The sequence below is a fragment of the Prionailurus viverrinus genome, chromosome D2 (assembly GCF_022837055.1).
Source record: "Prionailurus viverrinus isolate Anna chromosome D2, UM_Priviv_1.0, whole genome shotgun sequence".
Classification (NCBI taxonomy): domain Eukaryota; kingdom Metazoa; phylum Chordata; class Mammalia; order Carnivora; family Felidae; genus Prionailurus; species Prionailurus viverrinus.
This window is the reverse complement of record NC_062571.1, coordinates 17,939,197-17,961,638: the sequence shown is the minus strand read 5'-3', so window position 1 is coordinate 17,961,638 and position 22,442 is coordinate 17,939,197. Positions and strand designations below refer to the sequence as shown.

The 22,442-nt window shown below is 48.8% G+C and overlaps 1 protein-coding gene across 1 annotated transcript in view; it reads left to right on the top strand.

Annotated features, from left to right (window-relative positions):
• GALNT2 (polypeptide N-acetylgalactosaminyltransferase 2) overlaps positions 1 to 22,442 on the top strand; it is a 192,217-nt gene that overhangs the window by 98,131 nt on the left and 71,644 nt on the right. Inside the window, exon 2 of the mRNA XM_047824969.1 lies at positions 1,216 to 1,309. Coding sequence (XP_047680925.1) covers positions 1,216 to 1,309 — 94 coding nt within the window. The remainder of the gene's footprint in view (positions 1 to 1,215; positions 1,310 to 22,442) is intronic.

Here is a 22,442-nt window from a genome sequence, read left to right as displayed (position 1 = left end):
CAGCTATGGCACTGAAGAAGCAGCTGAAGAAAAAGCTGGCCTCAAGAGGGGGGTGGGGGGGAAGCTTAGGCATGGTTTCTCTTTCGTTACTGTACTGTTTGAGTAAAAATGGAGGTTATTGGCAAAGCAAGTCGCATTTGGGAAAAATGCCTGATTTGGCCCAGCACCTGAGAATTACCCTTCTTGCAGATCTCACTTTACGTTTGAAAGAGCCAGAATGTCTCCAGTGGCCCCCTTTTGCACAACACGCAGCCCACGCTGGTCTGGAGGAGTGCTAGCGGACAAACCTGTGCAGAACTGGTCTGGTCTGTCCCCAGGGAGGGCTCATCCCGACAACATCTGCTCCAGAGAATGGCCAGTCGCCACGGCTTGGCTCACGGAAATCTGTGGAGGAAAATGACTAGCCATAGGACATTTCTGATCTGGGTTCTTCTACAGAAATCTTTCTTACTTGATTCAGAGAAATCAGATTCCAAGTGGTTGAAAGATATGTTTAGCTCTGTGGTCATGGAGCTGTTTTTTGGTTTGATTTAATGTTGATGGATTAGAGTAAATTGTTTGTGCAGATGAGCTGAATAAGTTCTGCCAGAGCTTATATCTTATTCTGGTTTCACATTAAACCCTTAATTTACAGCTCTGTTCCATTGGCAGTCCTATTAGAGTGAAGCCCGAGGAAAAGCTTGGCTGGTCCTTCCTCCTCCCTCCACTGTTACTCAGCAGAATTAAACAAATCATTTAGCAACGTCAGAGGAGGGCTCAAAGGGACCCAAGAGGGAGAAATCTGGTCCTAAGGTGTCCTTAACCATCCAAGATGTCTGGAGAGCTACCATCATTTTAATGGCTTTAATTTAGCCACTACTGAATTATTTTATTTAATCTACTTTCCCTACCTCCCTTCCCCTACCTTCACAAATCCACAAAGCCCTGGGTTTTCCGGAGTATTGCCTTCCCCGAGATATGCAGTGTAAATATAAAATGAAGAGAGAAGTTGCAAATCCTTCCTTGGAAAAGGTCATTCCCACGCTTTTCTCCCCCCCCCCCCCCCCCCCACACACCTCCACCCTCCGAGAAGTTCTGGGATGGGAATTCTCTCTCCCTCCTTGTTACGTCCCCAGGGCTCTCTGGCGTCCCAAGACTTCAAGTGTTTATTGAACTGGTGAGTGAAGGTGTGCTTGAGGAACTGATCAACCCATTTCGTGTCTTTGTTCCCCTTAGGAGGACTGGAATGAAATTGACCCAATTAAAAAGAAAGACCTACATCACAGCAACGGGGATGAGAAAGCACAAAGCATGGAGACCCTCCCTCCAGGTAACTGCAGGGACCCATCTAGCCTCGGGCTGGGAGCTGGGGGCTGGGGGCTGGGAAATCCTCTTGCTCAGAAACCACGAATGAGTCCCGTGTGGCCCTCTGTCGCCTGTGGAGCCCACGGAGTAGACAGCATGGATTGCAGAGGGCTGCTGGAGACACTGCCCTCTAGTCATGTTTGGCTGACTTCCTTCAAGCTCCTTAGCGGGGGGTGAAGTAAGTGTACTTAGGAGGTGACCAAAATTTGTTGGGAAAAAAAAAAAGGAATAAAATAGAAAATACAGGATGGTATATATCGGTTCACAGATTTTTTTTTTTTTTTTTTTTTAACAAGACTTTATTTTTTAGAGCAGTTTTAGGCTTGACGGCAAAATTGTGCACAGAGTGCGGAGATTCCCATACGTGCCTCCTGCCCCTACACATGCGCGCCTCCCCCGCTGTCAGCATGTCCCTGCAGAGTGGTCCCTTGCTATGTTCAGGGAACCAACGCCGGCACGTCGTAATCCCCCAAAGTCCCTAGTTTACATTGCGGTCCACTTTTAGTGCCGTACGTTCTGTGGGTCTGAACAAATGTACGGTGGCGTGAATCCTCCCCTGATTTATCCTACAGAATAGTTGCACTGCCCTAAACGTCCTCGGTGTTCCAGTTATTCGTCCCTCCACCGCCCCAGTCCCTGACAACCACCGATCCTTTTTCTGTCTCCAGAGTTGGGCCTTTTCCAGAACGTCACGTAGTTAGAATCATACAGCCCGTTGCCTTTCAGATTGGCCTCTTTCACTTAGTAACGTGCATCGACGCTTCCTCCGTGCTTTCTCGTGGCTTCGTGGTGTATTTGTTCTCACCACTGAATACGACTGTGTTGCCTGAGCGGACCCCAGTTTATCCATCCACCTCCTGAAGGACATCTTGCTTGCTTCTGAGCTTTGGCAGCTGTGACTAAAGCTGCCGTAAACATCTCTGGGCGGGTTTGTGTGTACGTGTAAGTTTTCCGTTCATTTGGGTGCGGACCACGGAATAAGACGGCTGGATCACGTAGTAAGGGTACGTGTGGTTTTGCGAGAAACTACCAAGCTGTCTTCCGAAGTGGCTGTACCATTTTGCGTTCCCACCAGCAACGAATGAGAGTTCCTTTTGCCCCGCTTCCTCAGCAGCGTCTGGTATGGTCAGTGTTTCTGATTTGGGCTGTTTTAATAGGTTGGAAGTGGAATCTCGTTATTTAAATCTGCATTTCCCTAACGATATATGATACTGACTTTCTTTTGATAAATTTATTTACCCTCCATTTGTCTTCTTTGGGGAAGTACCTGCTCAGGTCTTTCATCCATTTTTTTTTTTTTTTTTAAGCGGGTTGCCCATTTACCGAATTTTAAACGTTCTTTCCGTATTTTGGATAACCATCCCCCATCAGATATGTCGTTTGTAAATTCTTTCTCTCAGGCTTTGGCTCGTCTTCTTGTTCTTTGGACAATGTCTTTCCCAAAGCAGATATTTTAATTTTAATGAGATTGAGCTTTATCAGTCCTTTCATGGATCATGCCTTTGACGTTATATCTGAAAAGTCATTGCCAAAATCACCTAGATTTTTTTCCTACATTTTGTTTCAGGAGTTTTATAGTTTGGCTTTATAATCAGGTCTTTGATCCATTTTGAGTTTACTTTTGAGAAGAGTGGAAGATCTGTGTCTAGATGGGCTGGTTGATGGGTTGCATGTGGATGTCCCGATGTCCCAGCCCCGTTTGTTAGAAAGCTACATTTGCCCCGTTGTATTGTCTTTGCGCCTTTGTCAAATACCACATTGTCTTGATTACTTTAACTTTATAGTAGTTCCTGAATTTGGGTGACGTCAGTCCTCCAACTTCGTACTTCATCTTCAATATTGTGTTGGCTATTCTGTTTTTTGGTGTTTTTTTGGTTTTTTTGCCTTTTGTATAAACTTGAGAATCGGTTGATGCTCAGAAAATAATTTGCTGGGATGTTCATTTGTTTGTGTTGAATTTATAGATCAAGCTGTAAGAATTGACATCTTGACAGTATTGAGTCTTATTACTCATGAACGTGGACTGTCTCCATTTGTTTAGTTCTTTCTTTTTTTCCATTGTCAGTGTTACAGTTTTCCTCATACAAATTTTAGGCCTATCTTGTTAAATTTCTATCAAAGTATTTACATTTGGGGGTGCTAACGTAAATGGTATTGTTTTTTTAATTTCAAATTCCACTTGTTCATTGTTCGTATATAAGAAAGCAGTTGGTTTTTGTATATTAACCGTGTATCCTGCAGCCTTGCAGTAATTACTTATTAGTCCCAGGAGGTTTCAGTGCTTTCAGATTTTCTACATAGACAGTCATATCATTTGCAAACATCTTCCTTCTTAATCTATAGCGTACTTTTTGTTTCCTAGCATTAGCTAGGACTTCTAGCATGATGTTGAAAAGTGGTAAACATCCTTGCCATATTATTTCTTATCTTGGAGAGTGAGCATGAGCAGGGGAGAGGGGTGGCAGGGGGTGGGGCGGGTAGAGAGAGGGAGAGTTGCAAGCCGACGCCACACTCAGCACAGAGCCCAACAAAGGGCTCGATCCAACAACCCTGGGATCGTGACCTGGGCTGAAATCAAGAGTGGATGCTTAACCAACCAAGTCACCCAGGTGTCCTTCCTTGCCATATTTCTGATCTTAGCAGGAAAGCTTCTAGTTTCCTACCGCTAAGTATGAAGTTAGCTCTAAGTTTTTTGTAGATGTTCTTTATCAAGCTGAAGAAGTTTCCCCTTTATTCCTAGAATAGAGTTTTTATCATGAAGGAGTATTGGATTGTGTCAAATGGATTACATTAATCGGCTTTCACATGTTGAACCAGTCTTGCATACCTAAGATCAATCCTACTTTGTCATGGTTTTGGATTCAGTTTGCTAATATTTTGTTGAAGATTTTTGCATCTACATTCATAAGAGATATTGGTTTGCCATTTTCTTGGGATGTCTTTGGTTTTGTTATTAGGGTGATGTTGGCTCCATAGAATGAGTTAGGAAGTATTAACTTTGCTTCCATCTTTTGAAGGAGATTTTGGAGAATTAGTAATGATTTCTTCCTTAAGTGTTTGGTAGACTTCATCAGTAAACCCATGTAGGCTCAGTGCTTTCTGTTTTGGAAGTAGATTTGTTGAGGACAACATACAGCTAGTTGGGTCTTGTTTACTGATCTTCTCTGACTCTGTCTTTTAATTGGTGTATTAGACCATTGCTATTTAAGGTGGTTATTACTATAGTTGTATTGATATGTACCATATTTGTTAGCCTTTTCTATTCCTTGCCTTGTTCTGTTATTTTTGTCTTCTACACTGTTTCTGCCTTTTGTAGCTTTCATTGAGCATTTTACATAATTCCATTTTTCTCTCCTATTTTTTCCCATTGTTTTAGTGGTTGGCCTAGTGTTTGCAATATGCATTCAGAACTAATCCAAGTCTAATTTCAAATAACACTAGACTGCTTCAGAGTTAGTGTAAGTATCTTATAACAACATATTAAGAATTCTTCCCTCCTGTTCCTTGAATCATCACTGTCATTCATTTCATATGTATAGTGTGTACCTAAATATATATACTATAGATAAGCATGCAAAATTGTTGCTATTATTATTTTGAACAAACCTTTACCTGTTAGATCAATTGAGGATGAGAAAAATTAAAGTTGGGGGCGCCTGGCTGGCTTCGTCGGTTAAGCCTCTGACTCTTGGTTTCAGCTCAGGTCATGATCTTAGTTTGTGGGTTTGAATCCTGAATTGGGCTCTATGCTGACTTTACGGAGCCTGCTTGGGATCCTTTCTCCCTCCCTCTCTCTCTCTTTCTCTCTCTCTCTCTGCTCCTCCTCTGTGTGCTCTCTCTCGCTCTCTCTCTCAAAAATAATAAACTTAAAAAAAAATTAAAGTTGTCCTTTTACCATCATTTATTCCTTCTCTGATGTTCTTACTTTTTTTATGGAGATTTGAGTTTCTGCCCAGTATCATTTTCCTTCTCTCTGAAGAGCTCCTTTTAATATTTCTTGCAAGGCAGGTCTACTGGCCACAGATTGCCTCAATTTCTGTTATCTGAGAAAGTCTTTATTTCTCCTTCACTTTGGAAGATTATTTTCACGGAGTATAGAATTCTAGGTTGGCAGTTTTTTTCTCTCAAAACTATAGATATCTCATTCCATTCTCTTGTTTGCACGGTTTATGAGAAGCTGGGTAGAATTCTTATCTTTGTTTCTCTGTTTCCTTCCTCCCCATCTTCTTTCAAGACTTTTCTAAAGGGGCACCTGGCTGGCTCACTTGGTAGGACATGCAACTCTCGATCTCGGGGTTGTGAGTTCAAGCCTCATGTTGGGTGCAGAGATGACTTAAAAATAAAATCTTAAAAAAATAAATACAAGTAAATAAAAATAAAATGTTGACTTTTGCTGTTTGAATATGCTATGTCTAGGTGTAGTTTCTGGTTTTTTATGTGTTCTGTCTTTTTGTTATTTATCCCACTTGGTATTTTCTGATCTTCCTGCAGCTGTGATTCAGCATCTGACATTAACGTGAGGAAATTCTCAGTCATTACCACTTCAAATAAATCTTTTATTCCTGCCTCTCTTCCTTCTCGTTCTGGTAGTCCCATTATACGTGTGTGTACATTTTGGTAGTTATCCAGCATTTCCTGGATAACTCCATTCTGATTTCTTTCAGCGTTCTTTTGTTCTTTGTTTTCTAAATCTCTGCTTTCCAGTTCGGAAGTTTCTACTGTCATATCCTCAAGCGCAGAGAGTCTTCCGTCAGCTGTGCCCAGTTTAGTGGGATGAGTCCATCAAAGCCACTCTTCATTTCTGTTACAATGTTTTGATCTCTAGTAATTCTGTATGGTTCTTGACTAGAATTTCCATTTCTGTTTCTCTGTTCTTCATTTGTCCTTCCATGTTGTCTACTTTTTCCATTAGAGCTTTTTTTTTTTAAATTTTTTTTTTAACGTTTATTTATTTTTTGAGACAGAGAGAGACAGAGCATGAATGGGGGAGGGTCAGAGAGAGGGAGACACAGAATCCAAAGCAGGCTCCAGGCTCTGAGCCGTCAGCGCGGGGCTCGATCTCACGGACCGCGAGATCATGACCGGAGCCGAAGTCGGCCGCTTAACCGACTGAGCCACCCGGGCGCCCCTCCATTAGAGCTTTTAACATACGAATCGTAGTTGTTTTAAATTCCTGGTATGGTAATTCCTACATCCCTGCCATATCTAAGCCCGTTTTGATGCTTGCTTTGTCTCTTCAAACTTTGTTTTTTGCCTTTTAGTATGCCTTGTAAGTTTTTCTTAAAAGCCGAGTATGATGTGCTGGGTAAAAGGAACTCAAGTAAGGTGTGGGGACAAGGGAAGCCTTCCATAGTCATTTGCTAGGTTTCATCTTTTAGTGAGCCTGTGCCCCTGGGCTGTGAACTTCACAATTGCTTCCCAGTTTCTCTCCCACATGGGTGGGACAGGGCAGCTAAAGTTGATTAGAAAGGAGTATTTCCCTTCTAACACGCAGAAGGCTAGGGGCAGGCTGGGGTCCAGCATTTTCCTTTCTCCGGGTTGGTTAGGCTCTGATAAACTTCCATGGGGTTAGGCTGTGGTAAAATAGCTTCTGTTGAGGGCAGGCCTTGTCAAGAACAGAATGCTCTGGCATATTTCCAAATGATCCTTCTTCCTCCTGCTGGAAGCATGAAGGAAGGGGGTCTGTCATCCAGAAACCTAGTTAAGCTCCTGGAGGTAAAAACTCACAGAGGTATGGGGGGCCACCTATGACTGATGCCCCTGGAGTTTTTAGCTCTCAGGCTTGTCCACAGCGACCTCCCTCCAGCAGTTCATCTGTCACCGTTCTGATTTCGTTACCCGGACAAGGTTCCTGCACAGATGGGTCCTCCAGTAAGTTGTGATTCTCTTATTCACCGTTGGGTGTCTCCAGGTTTTGGAGTAGCGGTTTGCTCTATGATCTCACTTCTCTGAGGGAACGCAGAAGAGTTATTGATAGCTTAGGATGGAGTGATAACTTCCCAACTCTTCACACGCTGGCCCGGAAAACCAGAAGTTGGCTCACGAAATTTTTACTTTGTGGTGACGGGGAGTTTGTATATTCATGTGTCTAACCGAGGTTGGATACGCATCACCCCAGGGAGTGCAGGTCTATACCGTTTGTCTATACCCTTCCGTTGTCCCAATTGCGCTAGACGGGAGCATGCGTGTGTGAGCACATTAGATGTATCTATTAGGCCGGCCCCCTCCCTTCTTCCCCAACTCCTGGATGAGTCATGCAGCTCTGAACCAAGGTTCCTTCCTATGTAAAATAGGCATTTCCCACGCAGTGGGGAGCATCTGAACGGAATACTTCGCTAATAAGGATTTCTTTATTATAATAATAGGATACGCTTCTACTGTGTGGATTAATGAGAGACTTCCTGTGGGTTGTCTTCCGTTAAAACCAAGTGTTCTAGTGGATTTTAAGTCCTATATGGAGTGGGAGTGCGAGGGGGAGGCCATCTTCAGGGTGTAAACCAGCTACTACTAAGAGTCATACTCTAGTTAAAAATCAATTCAGTGTAGTATTGACCCTGGCTGTCATGTTTGTAGCTGTTACACAGTTGATTTTCTTCAGAGATAGGACAGGAATATACTGACGGTCCCTTTTTTTTGAGTTATTACCAATAACTTGCTAAAGGCACCGTGTCCTTTTATTTTGCCGAAGAACTTCAACCTATTTAGTTGTAACCTTTTTCCTCGCTAAACCCACGTACACGTGAGTTTTTTCTTTAGAAGTTATTTTGCTCTGGGGCGCCTGGGTGGCTCAGTCGGTTAAGGATCCGACTTTGGTTCAGGTCACGATCTCACGGTGTGTGGGTTCGAGCCCCGCGTCGGGCTCTGTGCGGTCAGCTCAGAGCCTGGAGCCTGCTTGGGATTCTGTGTCTCCCTCTCTCTTTGCCCCTCCCCCTCTTGCACTCTGTCTCTCTCAAAAACCGAATAAACATAAAAAAAATTAAAAAAAAAAAAAAAGAAGTTACTTTGCTCTGGCTGCGAAACACATTTTCCGCAAGAATGATGGACGCTGCCAGTATTTTGTGGTCGGCAAGGAACCACTGTGCACAGCTCTTTCCTCTGGGTAAAGTGGGTTGTTCAGAAACCCAGCTTCCTGTGTTCTAGGTGTTGGATATCTAGCAGTTGTAGACAGATGGGTGGGAGGAGGCAGCACGAAGCCAAATATAGGAGCCTGGTGTCTTTTAGCATGGCCACAAAACCCACTGACAGATGTAGGAACCAGATTCAAGATAGCAGTGATGCCCCCCGCGACAGCTCCCGCTTTTTTGACCAAACGCCCTATTAGCAAAAATATTTTGAGGATAGCTCTCCTTCCTCCGTCTATATTAAAACACTTACAGATTAAACACATATTATCACGCGAATCTAGTGATACGTTCCAAAGCACATTTTAAATAAAATATTATGAAGGATTCGGGAAGACCCACTGTGGCTTTACCCCTAAAGATTGCCTTGCATGGCCCCACTCTGGGGATCCCGCTCTTGGGTCCGCCATGGCTTCCAAAAGCCCAGATTATTGTTCCCAACTCGATTTCCCGTCCCAGCCCGCGCTGCTTTTCGGTAGACTCTGGGATTTTTTTTAATAAAGCCAACCAGCAAAGTGGCTGTGGCAGAGGGGAGGCCCGGAGGCTGGGGTCCTGGCCTTCATTTTCTGGTGGAAGCTTAGTCGTCCACGCTCAGCAGTCGATTCACGGGGCTTGAGGAGCACAGAGAAGCCTGTACGCTGAGCCAGAGCGCAGCCTAGAAGGGCTTTGTGACCGGGGTGCAGGAAGGGAACCACAAACGTGAGCACCAGCAGCTGGATTTATGAACAGCCCAGATCTAGCGTTTGCCTGTTAGAGACCTAGGATTTCCTCACCAAGCTCTTGAGTCGCAACCCGGTCCGTGAAGGACATCTGAAAATTGGAGTGAGAGATCTGGTCGGCGTCATCTTTCAGTTCTGTTTATTTGGATCCCACTGTCATTGGGAGAGGCTGGGGGTGGGGGGCAGTTATGAAGCAGTTTGCTTCCCATCTCACTCAGGTCACGCTGGCCAGGAGTCCTTCTGTCGAAGCTCCCGAAGGTCAAGGGTGACTCAATGAATCCTGCATTTCCCTTGGTAGAACTGCACCTGGTCTGGGTCACAGGCACTTGAAGCCAGATCGATGCCTGCAAATTGGCTAAAGAAGGAAGGAGTCGTGGCGCGCCTGGGTGGCTCAGTCGGTTAAGCGTCCGACTTCGGCTCAGGTCATGATCTCACAGTCCGTGAGTTCGAGCCCCGTGCCGGGCTCTGTGCTGATAGCTCGGAGCCTGGAGTCTGCTTCGGATTCTGTGTCTCCCTCTGACCCTCCCCTGTTCATGCTCTGTCTCTCTCTGTCTCAAAAAAAAAAAGAAGAAGGAAGGAGTCATTTGTTTTCTTTGCTCCCTGGGCCGGTTTCCTGGAGCCTTGGAGAGAAGGCTGTGGTCATGCTCATGGGGAGAGTCCTGCCTCCTGGGAGGCCGCTGGCTTCACGGAGGTAGCACAGCACGCTCACGTTGGCACGTCCTTCTACGACGACTGCTTTCTAGAAGTTGAGGAGGAACTGTGAGATTCTTGACGTCCCGAACGCACTGGGATAGCCCAGCCCTTGTCCACTTTACAGTTTTTCTGGCCATTTCTGAAATAGTGGCCTCATAGGAACTGGAATGTGAGAGCTGTCCGCGAGAAGCGTGGGGCTCGAGGACAAGGACACTTGTCCACCGAGCTAGGCACTGGGGCACGGCACTCAGCGCTGCCACCAGGTAGTTGACCTTAGACGGATAGTGACTATACTATTTTACAGCTTCATTTTCCTTATCTGTAAAATGGCCACACTTTCTTCAGGGAGATCCCTTGATTCTGTTGTTTATTTTTAAAAAAAGAAATTTTTTTTAACGTTTATTTATTACTGAGAGACAGAGAGACACAGAGCATGAGCAGGGGAGGGGCTGAGAGATGGAGAGACACAGAATCTGAAGCAGGCTCCAGGCTCCGAGCTGTCAGCACAGAGCCCGACGTGGGGCTCGAACTCCCAAACCGCAAGATCATGACCGGAGCCAAGTCAGACGCTTAACTGACTGAGCCACCCTGGCGCCCCGACTCTGTTGTTTAAACTATACCTTTCTGTTGCCTTCCAGTCTCTGTCCCCAGATTAGGACCACCAATCGTACTGTCTTGGAGACGGGGTGAGGATATGTCTTCGTGTCCCATCGCCCTCCTTGTAGATTTCAGGTCTGGAGCAGAAGGCCTTTGGTCCTTAGGTTCTGGGCCCCTTTCTTACCTTTTGGTCACTGAAGTTGCTTTTCAGTGCTGACTGTCTTTTCTTTCTTTCTTTCTTTCTTTTTTTCTTTCTTTCTTCCTTTAAGTTTTTTTTTTTTTTAAATGTCTGTTTATTTTTGAGAGAGAGAGAGAGAGAGAGAGAAACAGAGTGCGAGCGGGGGAGGGGCAGAGAGAGAGGGAGACACAGAGTCCGAAGCAGGCTCCAGGCTCCAAGCTGTCAGCACAGAGCCGGACTCGGGGCTAAAACTCTAAAACCTCAAGATCATGACCTGAGCCGAAGTGGGACACTTAACCGGCTGAGCCCCCAGGCACCCTTCAGTGCTGATTTTCAAAGTGTTCTGGCAAATAGAGTGTTAGTCAGGTTTTGTGTTTTTTGAAAATTTATCTGATGGAGACGAATTTTATCTTCCCCCCCCCTTCCCCGCCCCTGGGTACAGAAAAAGCTCTCTGGTTTGAAAAATGAGTCTCTCCCAGTAAATGCCCTCCTGTGTCCTCTCCTCTTGTGCCCTCCGCCTCTCTCCGTCTGACTGATGAGACCAGTGGGCAGGATGGCCGATGATCCAGGACAGCGAGGAACAGGGGCCATCTGAAGGGCTCTCGTCCTTCAGATGGGGACGTGTCCTTGGAGAGGAGATTCTGTTTTTGCCTTTCCGAAACCTTGGTATCGTTCTTGTGTTCGTTACAACCTCGTGGAAGGGGGCGGGGCCTCGGAGAGACAAGGGTAGGGAGAGGAGAGTCCTGATTACGGTGTGCGTCGTCTGGGAGGACCCCCATCCTTCGGGGTGTCTCCTCCCGCCCCTCCCCTGCCCGCCGCTGCCTCATTACCCGAGACAGTTGACTTCTCAAAACAGAAATTGCTTGCATTTACGCAGAGCTGAACGACACGGGAATGGCGAAATGCGTAATAGAACCCGAGTCCCGGTGCAAATTGCCGCTGATGCTAATGGGAACGTTTTAGCGTTTCGACTTCCCACCTGCCAGAAGAAAGAGGAGATGAGCCACTTGTGTGTTCATCCTGCATTGCTACAGAGTCGGGAGAAGTGCTCTCCTGAACCTTTTCTCCTCTCGAGGGATTTACGGGGCTCCGGCGTCGTGCGTTCTTTAAAAAAATCGTGGTGAGATACACATAACGAACGTTTGCCGTGGCCGCCGTCTTTAAGTGCACAGCTGAGTGGCATCACGTACGTTCACACCGTTGTGCGGCCGTCACCCCCATCCGTCTCCAGAACGTTCTCCCTTTCCAAGCTGAAACTCTGTCCCCGTGAAACACTAACCCCCGTTCTCCCCACCACCGCCGCCCCCCCCCCCCCCCCGGCCCCTGGTAGCCACCGCTCTCCTATGTGTCTCCTTGAACTCCACTCCCCCAGACACCCCAGGGAAGGTTGTCCTTCGGTGACTGGCATGTTTCGCTCCGTGCAGTGTCCCCCAGGCTCATCTATGTTGTAGCACGTGTTAGAGTTTCCTCGCTTCTTACGACCGAACCCGCTTCCCCTGTATCTCTGTGCGCCGTGCGCCCTGTGAGCCGCATTGCCTGGGTAGCGCGGTGGGACAGCCGTGGGATGGCTAACTCTGTGTGGCTCGCTGTGACCCGGGCCCGAGCCAGAGGTCTGCCCAGTGTCATTGTTAGGAAAGTAAGTGGCTGAGTATCCTTGAAGGATACCCTACAAGCAAGCAACCTGGGGCGCCTGGGTGGCTCAGTTAGCTGAGCGTCCCAACTCTTGCCGTCAGCTCAGGTGGTGATCTTGCGGTCACGAGATCGAGCCCCACATCAGACTCCACACTGACAGTGCGGAGCCTGCTTGGGCTTCTCTCTCCCCCCCTTCTCCCTGCCCCTTCCCCGTGCTCTCTCTCTCCCTCTCTGTCTTTCTCTCTCAAAATAAATAAATAAATGTTAAAATAAGCACATACGTAAGTGTAATATACTTATGTGGAACGTTTAATTCAGATAAGCAAAAATAAGACAATTGTTCACACATAATTCTGCCACCCCAAACTAACCACTGTTACTCTCCCACCGAGTGTTCCTCTGGACTCGTTCTGGGCATGTGTCCCACCTGACTGAGGTGAGCCGGTGTCTGCCTCCCCTCGGCTGTGCCGAGCCCAGGGACAGGAGGCCTGGAGCCCTAGACACAATTTCGGAGTCAGCTCCTGGGCCTCTCAGCGTTTCTGTGAGTTCTTAGGAAAAAAATAGGCAAGCCTGCGAGGTGAGTAACATTGCTGACGATTTGGAGGAGTACCTGAGAAGTGTCCCCACACATGCCCCTCTCTCCCAGCGGTAGCACCTCAGGGTTCTCCCTGCGTCTGTCCTGGAGGCCACCTCCCTCCCCCCTCCTCCCTCTTCCTCCTGGTTCGGCTCAGGACAGGCCACAGACAGCCCCTACCAGCTGGTTATGTCAACATTTTTACATATGTGGCACCACACTGTATTTCCACCCGTTTCTTCCTGGCGTTTTCCATCACAAACACCTTTTCGTGTCCGTCAATACCCCCTCGACAGCATTTTCAATGACCGCAGTGTATCCGTTAGCATAAGCTCCTTGAACTTGTCCTGTGTTGTAGGACACAGAGAGGGTTTCCAGTGAACATCTTCTGAGGTGACTCTTGAGATGCCCTTAATTACTTCCTTGAAATAAATTCCAAAAACTGAAACCGCAGGGTCAATGGCAGTGCGTGTATTTAAGGATTTTTTTCATCTTAATCGCCAAATGGTCTTCCAGGGGGAACGATTTCCTTGCATCTCAGCTGCCATCGGAAAACAAAGCTTCTAACGTCCTTTCTCCCCCACCTTCCAACACGTAGCAAAGCAAAAGCGAGGCCACAGATCAGGTCAGCAGCCAGAAGTGTGATATAGCTATTAAAGTAGAATGAGTTTGGGGCGCCTGGGTGGCGCAGTCGGTTAAGCATCCGACTTCGGCTCAGGTCACGATCTCGCGGTCCGTGAGTTCGAGCCCCGCGTCGGGCTCTATGCTGACAGCTCGGAGCCTGGAGCCTGTTTCGGATTCTGTGTCTCCCTCTCTCTGCCCCTCCCCCGTTCATGCTCTGTCTCTCTCTGTCTCAAAAATAAATAAACGTTAAAAAAAAATTTTTTTTTTTTTAAATAAAGTAGAATGAGCTTAAGCTTGAATAGGTAGAAGTACGGCATCCGGAACAATCCGGATGGCATCTAGTGCCGTGTGTGCTGACAGGCCACCCCTGAAGTATCCCGTTCCCTTCCGGGCACAGGGTTTTCCGAGTCGCTCATAAGTTAGAGCAGGTCCAGATGATGATGACTCAGACGGTGAGGGGGCCGGAAACAGCATCTGATGAGGAGCACTTAAAATAACTGGATGTTTCTACGGAAGGGCCTAGGAGGGGAAAATGGAATCGTGATGTCCAAATATTTGGAAGGCAGCCATACAAAAGAGGCTGAAGACTAATTTTTTTTTTTTTTTTTGAGACTCCCAGAGAGTGAAAGTTACAGGCAAGCAATTTTTGTTACGGTATAAGGAAGCCGATGTCAACAATCCCAGCTGTCTGGTGAAACGGGCTGCTTTTGAAGCAATGATTTCCCCATCATTGGAAACTTGTAAGCGGTGGCTAGATGCTAGGGTTTTTTTTTTTTTTTATTAGTATTGAAAAACATTTTTTTAACGTTTATTTTTGAAAGAGACCGAGCGTGAGCGGGGGAGGGGCAGAGAGAGAGGGAGACCGAGAATCCCAAGCAGGCTCCAGGCTCCGAGCTGTCAGCACAGAGCCCGATGTGGGGCTCGCACCCACAAGCCATGAGATCATGACCTGAGCCGAATCAGACACTTCACTAACACCACCCAGGTGCCTCTTTTATTATTATTTTTAAGTGTTTATTTATTTTGAGAGAGAGAGAGAGAGAGATGAGCAGGGGAGGGGCAGAGAGAGAGGGAGGGAGAGAGAGAATCCCAAGCAGGCTCTGCCCTGTCCGCGCACCACGAGGGGCTCGAGCTCGCAAACCACGAGATAGATCATCACCTGAGCCGAAATCAAGGGTCAGACACTTAACTGACTGAGCTGCCTGGGCACCCCTTAGAGGACAGGGGTCTTGGTGAAGAGACTTTCCCACCCGTGTATCAGCTTCGGTTCTGTTCACTCTGATACTTGTACTAATATTCGGGATGGAAGAGATGATCAGGAGAGACCATGGACATCAAACCAAATTATTCATAATTAGACACTGTCACATAGAGGGAGAATGAAGAGTTCCTATTTCAAGTTTGGAAAAGGAATCCACGAAGATACCTGGATTCCAAACCAGGTGTAGACGTCGTAATGCAAAGCAGAACTGTGTCCCCGTGTGGTTTTTTAGTTATTTTGATGGCACCAAATATTTTTAAATAAATTTTAAATAAATTTAGATAAATTTTAAATAAATTATTTAAATAAATTAAGAACATTGACCCTGTAGCGATTCTGATTTTTTTCTTCTGATGTCTCTTTAAGTGATTAAAGTGCTTGTAATCTTTGCATTTCCTATTTCTTCATCCTTAAAAATGCGTTGTGTAGGATTTCTTATTCCAGGAGACCGTTTCTCATGAGTGAGCACCATGTCCTGTCACACCAGCTACCCAGTGACAAATGAAAATAAAGTGTCATTTACGTGTCGTCGTCATTTAAATGGACACATTTGTCTGTGATCCTAGCCCTGACCCATTCTCTTCCTTCATCTGGTAGCATGATGACCTTCTAGAGGAAAAATAGGAAGAATTGGTTTTTTCTTTGAAGCATAGTAAAACTAAATTCCGTTTGAGATCAACCAGGAGGTCAAAATAAATCTGAGAGCTTTGTCCTTTGATGTAAAATACATTCGGTTTCCCTTCTTGGCTGCTTTCCGGGAGGAAGCGGCTCTGTTTTATACAGACTAGCGTTCAGTTTGTTTAAGCCGTCCTTCCCAGGGAGGATTTGAGTGAGGCACTGCGGAACGGCCATGATACCGCAGCATCCAGAAGTCTCCAGCCACCCGAATCCGCTGGCCCGGTGGGACCCGCACCAGCCACGTCACTTTCGTCACTTTCCTTCCCCGCGTAGGCCTGTGAGTGTGGACAACAGGCCGGTGCCTGGGGGCACATGTCAGCACTTGGGTGTTCACACGTTTTGTGAGGTTAACCCTTTGGAAGTTCATTTGCATAGATGGAGGTCATTGTTTCCTTAAAGATGAGGCCTAGGGGAAAAACTTTTAAGAAAGAAATGGCGTGGTGTGGAAATGTATTCTTTTAAACTGAAACGAACTGAACAAGTCCTCCAAATGCGAGCAATTCCCTGGCTTTAAAAGTGTCTTTTCCAAAAGATCAGTTGTAGGGTTGGTTATTTAGGAGAGGAGAATGAGCTTTCCCGTGGAAATGCTGTCCTGGGTGGCACTTAGGACCCCCGCACCAGCTGGAACGGGCCCCGACCTCAGGCCACAGAGCAGGGGGCTCCCCGCTATGGACCTCAGCACCTGTCCCGCCTGCAGCCTCCGTCTGGGCCCCGTGGACCATGCATGGTTATGAGGACCAGCTGGTCTCTCTGCCCGCGGGGTGCCCTGCTGTCCTCCCGTGTGGATTGGATTGGGGCGTGTGTGTGTGTGTGTGTGTGTGTGTGTGTGTGTGTGTGTGTGGCGGGTGGACTGCTAATCCTCAACTAGGAAGAAAAAGATTGGGAAAAGCTTTTAGAAGTAGCTCAGGAGGTTGCTTGGGGGGATTAGGAGGGAGAGAAGAAACTCTGGATTCAAGAAACTTCAGGCTGCAAAGCTTGTCCTGTGAAGGAGGCAGGTGTAACAGAAGAATGTCAGTGAGTCAAAGATGGGAACAGGGGCGCCTGGGTGGCTCAGTCAGTTGAGCGTCCGACTTTGGCTCAGGTCACGATCTCACCTTCTGTGAGTTCGAACCCTGCGTCGGGCTCTGTGCTGACAGCTCGGAGCCTGGCGCCTGCTTCGGATTCTGTGTCTCCCTCTTTCTCTCTGCCGCTCCGCTGCTCACGCTCTGTCTCTCTCTGCCTCTCAAAAATTAATAAACATTTTTAAAAATTAAAAAGACGGGAACAGAAAACGAAAGAAATCGTTGGGGCTGAGGTGTGTGTGGCCAGGGGAGCACTGTGGTAACGGCTGGCACCGAGCGGGCACGTACGTGTCTGAGGCACGGACCAGCACATACAGGTGGCTGGAAGTGTCTTCTCACTGCCAACCCTAGGGACCCCGTCCCCACGGGGCCCTCGAGCCGAGACTCATGAGGGTCTGATCTTTCCCTTCAGGCCCGGACTCTTGTCCCAGCAGGTGGTTGCCCCGGGCCTCACTCTCCCCCCGCTCCAGACACTGTTTCTTATGCTAGAAGGCAAGAAGGGGACCATGCCCTTCAGCTAGCCCACATTGGCAGGCCTCGGAGGTCAGTCCGAGGGTGTGGGGAGTGGGGGGCGGTGGGAAGTAGCCGGCCCTTCCCTGGACTGGCCTCTGCTCCCAGCAGAGACCGGATCTGGCAGCCAGGCGGGCAGCAGAGGAGGGCCAGGTTTCCAGCTGCACCGCGGATCCGTGAGAGGGGCGACAGGACAAGCCGAGGCTTCGGGGGATGGCCAGGCTGTAGAAGGGATTTGCGGGATACTGCTTGGCGCTATTCAACATGCACCGTGTGGCAGATTTGAGGCCCCTGCCTAGAAGCGGAGAGAAAAAAGAGCAAAGAAACCAGGCAGCGAAGACAGCGGGTGCAAGGTGCACCGGGGCTGGGGGATGGGCCGGAGAGTAGGGCCAGTCCCCATTCCACCCACCCTCTGTGCTCAGAGCCAGGGCATCAAGGAGAGAGTGCAGAGCTCGTCAGTTTCCATTCAGTTTCCATCGCCTTTCTATAGATACTGATATTCACACGGAAAAGGGCACCCATGCATTAGGAGGATATTGTGGGCTCATCTGGGTGAAGAGGTGTGCAAGGACCCATGGCTGTCTGCAATTCCTGGGGGGAGGACGGGGCATACGCGGTCATCTCTGTTTTCAGGGGTGGACTTGGGCCCCGTCCTCGGCAGAATTCGGAGTTAAATTATTAGAGGGTTAGGGAGCACTTTCAAGGCCCTCTGTGAGCAGGTCTGTGGAAAAGCTGTGGCTGGAATGGAGTCATGTGTGAGGAGGAGGGAAGAGGCATGGCCTAGGACGAGGCCACAGCTGCAGACACACGCGAGGGCCTCTGGGAGGTGGTGGCCATGTTGAGAAGCAGCCCTACCTGGCGCTGGGTGAGCCGAGACCCTCACAGGTTCAGGGTCCACGAGGGCTGGGCTTCGAGGAGAAAAGATGTGCTTGTGGGGACCCGGGACTCATCCTCGGGTGCAGGCAGGGTCTTCCTGAGCAGGGAGCTGAGGGGGCAGGTGATTTGGGGGGATCATCTACGTCTGTACCTTGGAGGTTCCCCCTCTGAGCGTCCATCCTTGTTCCTGCGGCCAGAATCGCATTCCTGGAGTGCAAATTTGGTCGGCCCTCACCTGCTCGAAACTTCTGTGCTCCCCAGAACGTGGACTATAGTTTGAGCAGTTGAGCCAGGGGTGAGCCTCGGGCTGGGCACGGACTGGCCTTCTCTTCTCCTGTCACCCCTGTCTTCACACATCCTTCCCTCCATCCTGTCGCGTCTTCCCACACAGCCCTTCCGTGCGTCAGGCTTCTGCTCGTGCCTCAAGACCCAGCCCAAATGCCCCTTCTCTGGGGACTTTTCTGAGCCCCTGTCCCTGGATTATAGACTCCTTGTCCACACCACTTGTTGGCATCCCTTTCCCACTAATGCCATATACAGCTCGAGGACAGAGGCTACATTCCTTTATGTGTGCTCACGCGCTCAGGGTTGGCATCTTCTCCGTACTGGCCCGTTTCACCCAGCTTGGGGAAAGCAGAAGGCAGTGAATGTTTTCTCCAGAATTAAGAACTTCCTTACAGTGAGTTTGCCCAAAATAGAATGGCCGTCTTACGAACTGAGTAATTCCCCAGGACTGCACATGTTAGCAGGAACAAAAGGCTGAGATGCCCCTTAAAAGAGAATTTTCGTGGGGCCCATGGGTGGCTCGCTTGGTTAAGCCTCTGACTTTTGATTTCTGCTCAGGTCATGATTCCCAGGGTCATGAGACCGAGCCCCACTTAGTGTGGAATCTCCTTGGGATTCTCTCTCTCTCTATCTCTCTGCCCATCTCTCCCACTCGAGTGTTCTCTCTCTCTCTCTCTCTCTCTCTCTCTCTCTCAAGAAAAAAAATAGAATCTTCCAGCCATAAGATGTGACAGCATGGGTTCTGGGGCTCCACGGGAAACCCACCCCACCCTGCCCCACGCACACATGGCCTTCACAGGGAGACCCTCTCCCTCCCTCCCCTTCCCCTTCTGGGCAGAAGGGTGGCATCTCCGTCTGCAGCTGGCCTCAGGGTGGGGAGGGGGCAGGACGGGGGGGGCACCCCGAGGAATGGAAGATAAGCTGCTCAGCACTGTACTTCCTGCCTATGCCCCTGGGATATCCCCCCTAAGAAATTCCGAAGCCACTCAAGTGAGACACTGAGGGGCCTCACCGATCACGACGTGACCGACAGTAAAACAAGTATGATCTGAGAATAGGCCGCCAGAACTTCCGTGTTCCTGACTCTTCTTCCTGTCACTAACAGCCATGCTTCTCTCCCCTCTCCCCTGCCCCACCTTTGAAATGTGATGGTATCAACATGGTTCCCCTGCCTGAAGCAAGTGGAGAACGACATTGTGTTTATTATTTTTGCCACGTGTTTCCTGGGCACAGCAGATGGGGATGGAAGGATAGAGGCCCCGACTTAGATGAACTTGGCCACGGGCCCCCTTCTCCCTAAGATCAGAGGCAGAAGGTGCTCGTGGGCAGCAGGGAGGTGTGGACTCTGTTGGCCTGCACGTTCCGGCCTGTGCTCACCTGGGCAGGTGCCCACAGGAACCTTGGCAGACGAGGATCCCCTGCAGTGCTTCCCACTCATTTCTCAGGGTCAGCTGCAGAGGTGGGACACCCCCCTGGAGGGGCTGGACGGGCTCAGCAGCTCCTGGCGACCCTCCCAAGTGAGGCGGCCACACCCGCAAAGTGGAGGTAATTGTGTTTGTGTTTAGCCGGTTCCGCCTACTAAGCCAGTTCATTTTGGACGGTCAGTTGTCAGTGGCTTAGGAATTATTATCGCTGTCATCACTATCATTTTTCGTAACAACTTCAGAGGCAGAATGTTCTGATTGCATACAGACTAGAGGCTCAGGAAGGGTGGGTGAGCTTAACTCACCCCTGGGCCCCTGCTCCTCAGCCTGTGTTCCGTGAACGCTGGCTGTGGGCCTCCAAGCCCCATCCGTCCCGGGGGTTGGCATGGGACCGCTGTTAACCCCACGTCCTCAGCTTCTCTGCACCGGGACCCGTGATCTGACCAGCAGGCTCCAGAGGGCAGCGCCATCAGCCAGACGAACAGAAAAGCCGCTGTCCAGCACAGGCGGAGAGCGCTTCTCAGATGCGGGTGTCCGCACCGCGATGCCACCCCCGAGAGCCGGTATGAGGCTGGGTTCCTCCGAGCAGCGTGCAGGATTTGGGGTGCTTTTTTAGGATCAGTCTCAGGTGCCTTGGACCCAGGTAGAGACCACCTGTAGGGTTGGCCAGTCTTCGTGCATGCGGTGTGCGTCCCGTGCTGGCGTCTGTGGGTAAGAACTAGCAAGAAAACAGGAGGTTTGGCCCTCGGGTGAGGAGCTCTTTCCCAGTCCAGCTGGGAGGGGAGGGGAGGGGAGGGGGTGTGCCTGTGGCAGGCATTGGGGGTGGGGCAGATCCAAAGATCCTACTTCTCAGAGGAGCTTGACCTTGAAGGACAGGGAAGGCTTGAGCTGGCTGTGCTGTTCACAGAGGGGAACGGGGGACCCAGGGAGGCTGCCAGAGAGAGGGCTGGAATCTGGAATCGGGTGGGGATCCTCACCCAGCCCCATAAGTCAGCACGAGGTCGCAGACAGGTGGCTTGTCCCGCCTGCGCAGGAATCTTTGGGAAGAGTCTGTTTGACAGAAGCCTAGGTTTCCACACTCATGGGGCCACACGGCTCCTCCTTCTCAGAGAATCTGTCTGTCGTCCAGAAATGGATTTCTTCTTAAATACTCTCATAACTCATTTAATAAGCAAACAATTTTCCCAGGCGTTCTTAGGATAATGCCCACTTTCTCCTCTTGTGTTCTTTAATCGCAGGTGGTTTTCTATGGTCTTTGGTGATGGAGCTGCTTTCTGGCTTCTCCTGCAAAGATTTTTGTTTGTTTTTTTTAATTTAAAAAATTGGTTTTTTTAATTTTAGAGAGAGAGCAAGAAAGCACTAGCAGGGGACGGGGTGGAGCGGGAGAGAGAGAGAGAGAGAGAGAGAGAGAGAGAGAGAGAAGGAGAATCTTAAGCAGGCTCCACCCTCATCACAGAGCCCGATGCGGGGCTCGATCCCACGACTTTGGGATCATGACCTGAGCTGAAATCAAGAGTCAGACGCTCAACTGACAGAGCCACCCAGGCACCCCCTTTTCTCGTACAGTTTTATATCTTTGGGGTATTTCATGGCCTCTGCTTCTGCCTAGCTAGCCAAGTTCACTGTCTGTAGGTGTTCGTGTATTTTTTGTTTGTTTTCTAAAGCTCTTAATTTCCAATGCACTTTCTAAAAATTTTACAGTGAAAGAAGTACACGATGATTTATGAATGGCATTTTTTAAAAGTCAGGCTCTTCAGACATTGTACCTGTTGTTTTGACTGTTTCTCTCCAACCTGTAACTGAGGCCCAGCCTGTTCCGTTGTCTCTGCATCTGGCTGCTTCCCCTAATGCCCGGGTTGGGATGGGGCACGCATGCCCTCTGAGAGCCATGCTCTGTCTTTCCTGCCTCTGCTCTTTGGGTGGCTCCAGCCCTAGGAATTCTATAACGGTTTCTATAACGGTTCTTTAGCCCAGTGGTTTTCAGATTATGGGGTGTGACCCATTATTCGAGCATGAAGCCACTTCTGTAGTGCTGCACCCACATAAGAAAAACAGGTCAGATAGATCCATCTGTTCACACAGAGGAAGGCTGAAACCTTCATTTCAATTGTGTGCCTACGTATGTGTGTTCATGTGTCGGGGACATGATATAAAATGTGTGTCATAGTCAAACGTGTTTGAGAGTCCCTCCCGTATTCTGACATATTGCTGAACCTCCATGACAGAAAAACCAGTTATAACCTGTCTCCAGTAATAGGGTCGCATGCCTTGGGAAAATTGTCCCAAGGCAAGGCAGAGTCCACAAGGGTCCTGTGGAAGATGTTCCCAAGTCAGAAGGAGTCACTGTGGGCTGCTTCAGAGGGGGTTCCTGCAGTCTTTGGAGGATGACTTCTCCTACATTACTCCTATTCATTCTTCAATTCTCAGTTCAAATATTCCTTCCCCTGGGGAAGCCTTCCCTACTCCCCCTGTCTACATCAGTTTCCTCTGTTAGGTGCCTCCGTAGAACTACATTTCTTAGTATCAGAACGCCTAGCTCAGTTGTTCATGAGACAGTGATTGGTATAGTCATTTTATTATTATCTGTCTCCCTCCATCTCCTAGAACATGACCTCCACTGGGCAGGCATCAGGTCTGTTTTTGCTCACTGTATCTGCAGGAGCCAGCACGATGCCTAGCATATAGTCCATACTTCGTATACACCAATGGCTTGGGGCCAAGTCCCCACAGTCACCCGACATCAGGAACCCCGTAAAACCCTCTGTTGTCCTCATGTCTTTTCTAGAAGGGGGGAAGGTTTTCTATTACAAGGAGATCTATAGGTGGGATTGAAGCCCCAGGAACTCAGCAGAAGCCTTGCCCCAC